The sequence below is a fragment of the Neoarius graeffei genome, chromosome 1, assembly GCF_027579695.1.
Source record: "Neoarius graeffei isolate fNeoGra1 chromosome 1, fNeoGra1.pri, whole genome shotgun sequence".
Taxonomy (NCBI): domain Eukaryota; kingdom Metazoa; phylum Chordata; class Actinopteri; order Siluriformes; family Ariidae; genus Neoarius; species Neoarius graeffei.
The window spans coordinates 110,859,095-110,869,114 of NC_083569.1; the positions used below are offsets into that span (position 1 = coordinate 110,859,095).

Consider the following 10,020-nt stretch of genomic DNA (forward strand, 5'->3'; position numbering starts at 1 on the left):
ACAGGCTGTTCCAAAAGTCTCCATTCATAGGGGAAAGTAATACTTTTTTTTTAGCAAAATGTCTTCCAAAGATTTTCATAGTTTGCTTTTATATATATATACTATATATATATATATATATATATATATATATATATATATAGATATATATAAGAATGTCTTTGACAAAAGAACAATGCACTGAAATCATTCTCATTGCTACAGCAAAAAAATAAATAAATAAAATAATTTTTTAAAATAAAATTATAATTTGGTACAGTGTTAATTTCCCCTCTGTATGGAGATTTCTGGGACACCCTGTCGTTCACATTAACCCCAGTGCCCCAATCAAAGGATTTCTATATCCTACAGGTTGTGGTCCAGATTGGGTCATCGGATCATGAGGGAAGTGAGCAAAGCTATGAGCAAATGTTCATTGAAACAGATGGGTCATATTTTTCAAGTTCAGAAGAGGAAACAAGCTTGCTTGAAGAGAAGAAAAAGAAATTGTCTAAAAGAGAAGACAGTTCAGACGAGTGGCAGCCGGATTTGGGTGAAGAGGCCACAGACTCTGATGTGTCCATGGATGAAGACCTGTTCACAGCTTTAAAGGAGGATGGTGAGGGTAAACTTGTGGTGTGGTGTACACAATGTGGGACCGAGGTCTCGCTGTCCTGTTCTGTCCTTCGTCACAAAAAAGCGTTCTGCTGTGCTCAGTGTGATGTTGGTGATGATACTGAGATGCAGAGTTTAGAAAAACTACCTGTTCATTTTGATGACTTGGCCAGTTTTCAGAAACATGCTGAACAGGAGCATGGAGTCAAGACATTGTACAAGTTGTGCCAGGAATGTGGCAAGTTTGTTATAACAGACCCTCAAACCAAAGGTTTGAAAGAACATAAATGTGAACAAAAGATCAAGTTTATTGTCTGTCCAGAGTGTGGGAAAAGATTCCTCACTGAGGTCGGCTTAAAAAGGCATTGCACTAAACTCCATGAGGATTCCGACCACCCATGTAAGTACTGCTTGATGGTGTTTAAGAACAGACCAGCAAAACTGGAACATGAGCAGACTCATCCTAAGGAAAAACAGCCATACAGTTGTCCAGACTGTCCAGAGAAATTTGACAATCTTTACAAACGCAACAGCCATGTCAGGTTGCACCGAGGTCCATATAAGTATTTGTGTGATATATGTGAAAAACGCTTTAAAGACCTCCACAGGCTGAGGAGGCATAAACTCATCCACTCTGGAGAAAAGCCTTTCAAATGCCAAGTGTGTGAGCGTTCCTTTAACCAAATGGAAAACCTCACTTCCCACATGCGTGTCCACACTGGAGAGAAACCTTTCATGTGTGAGCAATGTGGAGAGTGTTTTAACCATAACATCAGCCTGAAGAACCACAAACAACGACACCATGATTTGGTTTTGAGTCAGGAGGAAGACGAAACAGGGTGAACTCGAGAATAAACTTTACGAGTATGAACTAAATACAGCAGTTCGTTAATAAAAGTTGAAGCCACATGATTGAAATGAGCACAAGGGTACATGATGCAATGTCATAATGGGTTTGTTTTTTTCTGTCTCTTGTAGCTTGAGTACTTTTCAGACAGAACTGTTGCTTCCCTAGTGAGTACTTTTGAATTCCACATATGTTTATTGTGGAACCAAAAAAACAAAATCACGACTTGATTAATTGGGAAACAATACAAATGAGCACTTTCAGGAGTGTCATCATACTTAAGAAGATGGAAAGCATGTTAATGATTACTTCACCTACCAACATGAAACTAATTTCTTCTGAATACAGCTTTAACTGAAACCATAGACCTTAAAAGCACTACCTAGAGCCATGATACAGTAGCAATATTGAGACCAAATAATATTTATCAGAAAGAGAAATTATGAGTTATTTAATGTGCACTTATCCCAAACTTGGGGGGAAAAAATGGGTTCCTTAAGGGTTCTTTGGCTGGTTGAGGGACCTAGAGTCCTCAGGACATTCAGTTTGTAACCTTTTTTTTTTTAAGCACTAGACAGGAAGCCCACAATGTTCTCCCTAGATTGTTTTCACGCTTGAGGTTTTATGTACAACCTCAATTTAAAAAAATTTGGGACACTGTAAAACAAATAAAAACAGAATGTGAGGATTTGCACATCATGGAAACCCTAAATTTCATTGAAAACAGTACAAGGACAATGTACGAAATGTTGAAACAGAAATTTTTATTATTATTTTTTTTAAATATATATGTGACCCCTCACCGAATCCAGGAACACATGTCGGCCGAAACGAATCCGAGATAATCGCAAAAGAAGCTTTTTTTTTTTTTTCAAAATTTGTGATTTTTGTTTTTTTCCATCATGTGCAAGTTGAGATCTTGAAGAATGCAATCAGTATTTCAGATAATAGATTGTTTTGTTGGAAAAGCATACTTTTTTTGTTGCAAATTGTCTCGTTTTTGTCAGGACTGTAGCCTGCTGGGGGGTGTGGGTAAATTACCATATGGGCCATTCACATGATGATTTAAGTCATTTGTTTTTTTTTTTCCGCGAATCAGCTGTATGATCCGAGTTGAGCGCATGGCTACTTAACCTGCATACAGGCGTGTGATTTCACTATGGAATGAGTTACTAAACAGAGCGCAGAGGAGGTGACACACCGCGAAGCAAACAGACACACGGTATTTACATAGGAGATCACCATTTCTAAAAAACCCCGCAACCTCGTTTTCCAGATTGAATGGAATACTTGAATGATTGGATGATACACGGACCGTTCTAGGACTACATTCCATCGGAGGCATTGGTGTGTGCAAGGCGCCATTTCTCTTTCTGATGGGGTAAGTTTATTAATCTAAGGCTGTGTGGTTATTTTTGCATGTAACGGAGAGTGTTGTGGTTTGGTTAAGCCTAGGTCACAACCGGACGTACGATTTTTTGGCCGTGTGATTTTTGGCGTTTCCCAAATCGCTGCGGTTTTTTTTGTTCACGGAGAAAGGCGCGCGTTGGCCGTAAGTTTGTCTTGCAACCTGAAAAAAACGTAAGCGCCTGTAGAGTTTGTTTGACATGACAAAGAACCTCTGCGGCCGGTCTGCGGCTCGAAAATCAGCACATCACATGCGCGCTCTCGTGCGTTTCATGCGCGCTCTCCGTGCGTTTCTTGCGTTTTTTGCATGTAGACCGGCTGTAGGAGCACATACGGCCGGTTGTGACCGAGGCTTTACATGAAACTAGTGTTGTGTTAGTTGTGTTATCATCGTGCTATCTTTCTTTCTTACGGTGTGAGTAATTTTTCAACCACAAAACGTTAAAGTATACTTTAGGACTTATTTTTGTACTTCATAATTGTTTTGGGCATACTTTGCATGGAAGGAAAATTGACGTGGTGATCTTTGTTTACATGAAAGTAGTATCGTGCTAGCTCGTAGGGGGTAGGGCTTTCCTTAATGTCATGCAGATGAGCACCATTATGTGCCCGCCCTGCACCCAGAGTAGCTGAGATGGAAAACTTTGAGGGCGATTTTCTCCCTTTTCTGTTTTAAGAAGTATACACTTTCAAAAGGCCACACATTCTTCAAATATTGTCAGATCTCCACATGGAAGGCATCATTGGAAAGCTTAGAAACTGTACTTTCTGAATCTGTCAATAACTCAAAATGCCCCCGGGCCGACGTGTCCCTGGATTCTGTGATCTGCCACATATGCTCATTTTGAATTTGATGTCAGCAGCATGTTTCAGAAAAGTTGGGACAGGGGCAACAAAAGACTGAAAAAGTTGTCATGCTTAACAAAAACCTAATTTGGTTAATTGGCAACAGGTCTGTAACATGATTGGGTATAAAAAAGAGCATCCCAGAGAGGCGGCGTCTCTCACAAGTAAAAATGAGGAGGGGTTCACCGCTCTGTGAAAGACTGTGTGGGCAAACAGTGCAGCAATTTAAGAATAATGTTCTTCAGTGTAAAATTGCAAAGAATTTGGGCATCACATCATCTATGGTCCATAATATCATTAAAAGATTAAAGTAGAAATTCTTTTTAGAAATCATGGGCACCACGTCCTCCAGGCTAAAGAGGAGAGGGACCATCCAGTTTATCATCAGTGCACAGTTCAAAATCCAGCATCTGTGATGGTATGAGGGTGCAGTAGTGCACATGACCTGGGTAGCTTGTACATCTGGGAAGGCATCATTAATGCTGAATGATATATACACATTTCAGAGCAATATGCTGCCATCCAGACAAAATCTTTTTCAGGGAAGGCCTTCCTTCTTTCAGCAAGACAATGCCAAACCACTTTCTGCACATATTAAAACTGCAGTAAGAGCCCGGGTGCTAAACTGGCCTGCCTGCAGGTGCATTATGAAGCATAAAATATGACAAAGGAGACCCTGAACTGTTGAGCAACTGAAATCCTATACCAGGCAAGAATGGGACAGCATTTGTCTTTCCAAACTACAGCAATTGGTTTCCTCAGTTCCCAAACATTTACAGTGTTGTTAAAAGTAGAGGTGATGCAACACATTGGTAAACATGCCCTTGTCCCAACTTTTCTGAACCGTGTTGCTGACATCAGATTCAAAATGAGCATATATTAAAAAGAAAACAATAAAATTTTTGTTTGAACACCCTGGAGAGGTGTTCCAGGCATGTCCCCCTGGGAGGAGGCCCCGGGGAAGACCCAGGACACGCTGGAGGGACTATGTCTCTCGGCTGGCCTGGGAACGCCTCGGTGTTCTTCCCGAGGAGCTGGCCGAGGTGTCTGGGGAAAGGGAAGTTTGGGCTTCCATGCTCAGACTGCTGCCTCCGCGACCCGGCCCCGGATAAAGCGGATGAAGACGAGATGAGACAATAAAATTTTCAGTTTCAGCATTTGATATGTTGTCTTTGTACTACTGAAATATACAATACTTTGGATATCGTATTGTATACAATATTTTGTATATTGTTTACGTGTACTTTGTACAATGAAACATAGGGTTTCCATGATTTGCAAATTATCACATTCTGTTTTTATTTCCAGTTTACACAGTGACCCAACTTTTTTGGAATTGGGGTTGTACTCCAGAATACATTTGTTCAAGTGTTAAAGCTGTTTTTGAGTCTTGGAGAGGTGCAGGAACTCTTCTCTGAGCCAAGGCTCATTTCAACTGAACCCTCATAGTCTGCATAGTGTGTGGAAACTATGCTCTCTTAGCACTGCATGTCAAGTAACTTGATTTGTTTATCATGTTACTTCCTGTTTCAAGTTTCATGATGGTGGATAAAGGGTTGTTCTAGTCAGCTGAAGAGACAAAACACCTTATTGGTGTATGGAGCAAAGAAAGCACTTGAATGCAAATTGACACATCTGATAAAATCACAGGATTCTTTTTTTTTTTCTTCTTATATATATATGCAGGCAGCTCCAGCTCCATTTAAGTGTTGGTACCAAAAATGCATGGGTTAACCTTGGCGTATGGAATTGCACAACTGATCTATGGTTTGGAAGGAATAATTTTATATGAAAGAAAACTTTGGTGTAGGCTTAAGTATTTCGGCCAGATGTCAAAACGTCTCATGAAACATTAAAGAGTTCTCTGAAACAAACAAACTAAAGAACCTTATACTGTTCTAGATAAGACCCTTTTTTCTAAGACTGCTGATGACCATATCAACCTCCCAAAATGGATTTCTTTGGAATGAATTTGTCATTCATTTGTCACAGATGTTTCAAAATTTATGGAACAACAAATTACAACTAACACAGTGTTTCCTCCCCATTTATTCATATGGTGGTTGCAAAGCAGACATGCTGTTGTTTCAGAACAAGAATGTATTGTGAACAAGTCTTTTGTTTTTGTTCATGAGAGAAAATGTGGTTATTTTTGTTGAGATGCATAACTGACCATCTGAGTGCATTGTTGTTATTAATAGGTTTTTTAAATTGATTCTATATAATAAAATATGTTAATTTATCACTGGGTAAAAATTACCTGCAGAGCATGGTTTTATTTTTCAATCTACCCCTAGGTTTGACTAGCATAGGAACAAGTCATGTTTTCCAGGCAACAAGATGCTCTGGACCTGGGCGAAAACGTGGTGGTCAGTGTTCAACATTGCAAAGACACCAAGGCTATTTTCACAGCAAGGCTACTGAAAGCTGTTCTCAAGCTCCCAGAGGAAGAGGACCTCGGCATCGAGCGCGCGCATAGGTCGCTTGCGGCAAAACCCACAAACACCAATGTTTCCAGATCGATTGTGGTGAAATTCCTTCACTTTCAGACAAAAGCAACAGATCCTGTACAAAGTCTGGAACACAAAAGAATTGCAGTTTGAGGGGAGCCATATCACTTTCGACCAGGTCTGTAGCCAGCATTTTAAAATCACTGAGGTTCATGATGGAAAAATTTTCGACATATTTAAATAAGAGGAGTGAATTACACATCACACAAGAGGTCTATTCCTGAAATTACTTTTAATGGTGTTTGAACTGAATATCATCAGTTTTGAAAAAAAAAAACTCATGTATGTGGCAAGAGTAAGAATAATTTAAGCTTGTTTAATGGTTTGATCTGGCCCAAGCAATGAGGACAAAAGATACCCTAATCATGTACCCTATGGAACTGAGATACATTCACAATCTGGCATCCGTTACACCTACACACAAAAAAAAAACAATTCTGGGAAAAAAAAAATCAGTATACACCACCATGTTTAAATAAAGAGTAGGGGTAACTTTAAACTTGTTGAACAATTTGCCTTATCAACCGTGTGTGTGTGTGTGTGTGAGAGAGAGAGAGATTCCCAGATTCCTGGTTTCTTCAGCTCAGCATACTGAAATGACAAAATAAAAATAATATTTAGGCAGAAATAAGTGAGTATTAGTGCAAATTGCACCACAGAAAATTGGTTTACAAATCTCAACAACAACCTCTTTCATCAAAGGCTCGCTGAATCCTCCTGTGACCAGAGGCATCCCACCATCTAAGGACTTTCTCCTGGTCCACTTCCACTTTCTGATGCACATGCATCATTGCTAGGCCTGTCAATCTGTCATTGGACATGGTGGACATAAGCCATGTCTTTAGCCTTCGCATGGCTGAGCCTTTTATCTACACCACAGCAAAATCAGGTCAGAACCCTTCTTACAAATATTGCTTTGACTTACTGAATGATTTATTAAAGTTCACAAACAAAGCTGGACTGCTTCAAAAACCTGTAGGCTAAATTTTAATAGCTTTATGGAAATGCACTGATGGTTACCATGCACACGCTCTAGAATGAGCGCTTGCAGTGTCTAGAACTGCGTTCTTTTGGGGGTCGCACACTCTCACAGCCTGCCCTATCTTTTTCTTGTTTTTTTTTCTGTTCTTGCTCTCCCACACATGCAAGATACAGACGCAGAGGACCCAATCCCACCAAGATCCTCTTACTCTCTCTAATATCACAAGGCAAAGTTATCCAAGGCAAACATAAGTTGAAACTTTCCACTCTATTGCTTTGGCTTATCAAATGATTTATTTTTAAAATCACAAACAAGGTAGGCTACAACTGCGCTGCTTTGAAAATGTAAATTTAGCAGCTTCATGAAAGCGCGCTGATGGTTACCATGAAAAAAAAGTGTTTGCTGCACTGCGTTCCTCCCCTGAGTCGTGCACTCATTCGATTTTGTGTTCTTGGTCTCAGAGCCACGCGCACGAAACAGACACAGAAGACAGAATCAACGTTTAACATAATTAACAATGCACTTTTTACGGAGACATTTTAACGTTATTCTTTATTTTTTTATCCAGTTGAATATTTAGCGTACAAATGTATTTTCAGCTCTTAAAAATGACTGAGGTCCGGACCTCGGGGGCCTCATAGCTGGCTATGGCCATGCTTTCAACCATGACTACTCGGCCGCCCTGCAGTGTAGGCGAAGGGAATATGGAGAGATTAAACGCCAGCTGATGGAGCGTAACATCAAGTTCAGGACGTCTTATCCAGCGGTACTGAGAGTTTCTTTGAGTGATGGGGAAAAGCTCTTCAGCTCGGCATGGGAGGCAGTGGACCAGCTGAGGCACCTGGGCATTACTGCAAGACTATCGGAAGCGTAGCTTATGGAAAAAGAGTTGCAGCAGCGGGGTTGGCCGGCTCCGCTCCGGCCCAGCGGGGAGCAGCTCACACGTACACTGGTGAGGGACATCGATGCGCTCTCAAACTGACTTATGACAACGGAGGTGAGATGGGAGATGAGAAGAGCATCAGACATAAAGCAAGTCCAGGAGTGGTGTTTAAGTTGGGGCATGAAACCTACTACAAGGACATGGTTCTATGATCTTTTGGTGATTTGTTTAATTGATAAGGTCCAACGGACAATGGGGACAGGGTATGCACGTAACAGATAGACAACTGTATAATGAAGTCCCACACTGTCATGAGAAGCTGAGTTCTCTCGAGGCACTAAAAGAGAGGGATGTAATAATTAGAGCCGGGCACTGTTTTTTTCCTTCTTTCTTTTTCCCCCTCTCTTTTTTTTTTTAACGAAGTGGACTTTTGCATGTGGTTATCTCACGATGTCACTTAGACCAGCTCGGAATGTATTTGGTAGGTTTGCCTCGGTTTTTATTTCATTTTACTTATTTAAATGTTTTTTTTTCTTGCATTGAATTAATATCATCAGTATTTTATTTATAATTTGTTGTCTGATGCCTTCTGTTATGGCTCTTACTGAAACCACTGTATCATATGATGATGAAAGAGCAGGTGGTCCGGGGGGCGAGGTGGACTCCAGGGGGGAACGAACGCAAGAAGTTCTTATTGACAACCCAAGAAACTTGTGTTACTGTCTTAACATCAGACAGTTTCAGGCCCAGACATCTAGATGTTCTGGACACTCCTTTTTTCTATCACCACCCTTAATATTTGTACTGCTGATTACAGATCTTGCGTGGCAATTTGGGGTGGCTGGCAGGACAGGCCCACGGGACTGTGGGTCACTGTGATGGAAGTTCCAGCATTTTCTTTCACAGTTATGTGTATAGTTTTGTTCTTTTATCACTGTTACATTGTTCTTTCCACGCCATGGAGTAAGATGTTCAGTTATGGTGGCCACGGTGCTTCAGGTCGTGATATTCTGCTTGAAAGGCAACAAAAGATCTCATTATCTCTAGCCGCTTTATCCTGTTCTACAGGGTCGCAGGCAAGCTGGAGCCTATCCCAGCTGACTATGGGCGAAAGGCGGGGTACACCCTGGACAAGTCGCCAGGTCATCACAGGGCTGACACATAGACACAGACAACCATTCACACTCACACCTACGGTCAATTTAGAGTCACCAGTTAACCTAACCTGCATGTCTTTGGGCTGTGGGGGAAACCGGAGCACCTGGGGGAAACCCACGTGGACACAGGGAGAACATGCAAACTCCACACAGAAAGGCCCTCGTCGGCCATGGGGCTTGAACCCGGACCTTCTTGCTGTGAGGTGACAGCGCTAACCACTACACCACCGTGCCACTCCGCAACAAAAGATTTACAACATATTTTGTTCTACACATGGCAGTGCAGCCCCATTGAGGGGCATTGACAATGACAGATTAAAATGTCATCCTGTAAGGTAGTTACATATAATGTAAAGGGGTTCCACAGCCCCCAAAAACGAAGGAAAATATTAGATCAGCTTAAACAGATGAATTGTAGTATTCACCCACGTGCAATGAACCGGTGCTACAGGTGCTCTAGCCCCTGTCCCTTTTCTGTTTGCTGTCCAAAGTGCCCTTTTCATAGGGACTGTTTTGTTGTTTTTTTTTTTTTTTTAAATATTTGTAAAAGATAAGTTAGCTCCAACATCAATATTCTCTACAATTTGACAATAATATATGAAATTATAGATTTATAAAATAACATTTTTCTATGTAAATGCGGGCATCAATCCGTGACATCATGCATTCAGTGAGCCTCCGTGCAGAAAGCGCATGCAGGCGGTTGGCAGTGGGAGACAGTGCGAGGAACGGCATGGTAAGGTCACACTGAAAGTCTCCTTTCATTTCTTATCTGAACATGCAATATTGTGCAG

The 10,020-nt window shown here is 41.1% G+C and overlaps 1 protein-coding gene across 5 annotated transcripts in view; it reads left to right on the forward strand.

The window, feature by feature from the left end:
- The window catches only part of LOC132881992 (zinc finger and BTB domain-containing protein 17-like), a 54,536-nt gene extending 45,420 nt beyond the window's left edge, over nt 1–9,116 (forward strand). Inside the window, exons 6-7 of one of the 5 annotated variants that reach the window (XM_060915144.1) lie at nt 352–7,093; nt 8,887–9,116. In XM_060915144.1, the coding sequence (XP_060771127.1) occupies nt 352–1,437 (1,086 nt within the window). In that variant the 3' untranslated portion in view covers nt 1,438–7,093; nt 8,887–9,116. Of the gene's footprint in view, nt 1–351; nt 7,193–7,785; nt 8,564–8,886 lie in introns of those variants that run through there. The other 4 variants (XM_060915136.1, XM_060915153.1, XM_060915164.1 and 1 more) reach the window with 4 other exon arrangements.
- Nucleotides 9,117–10,020: the final 904 nt, after the last annotated feature.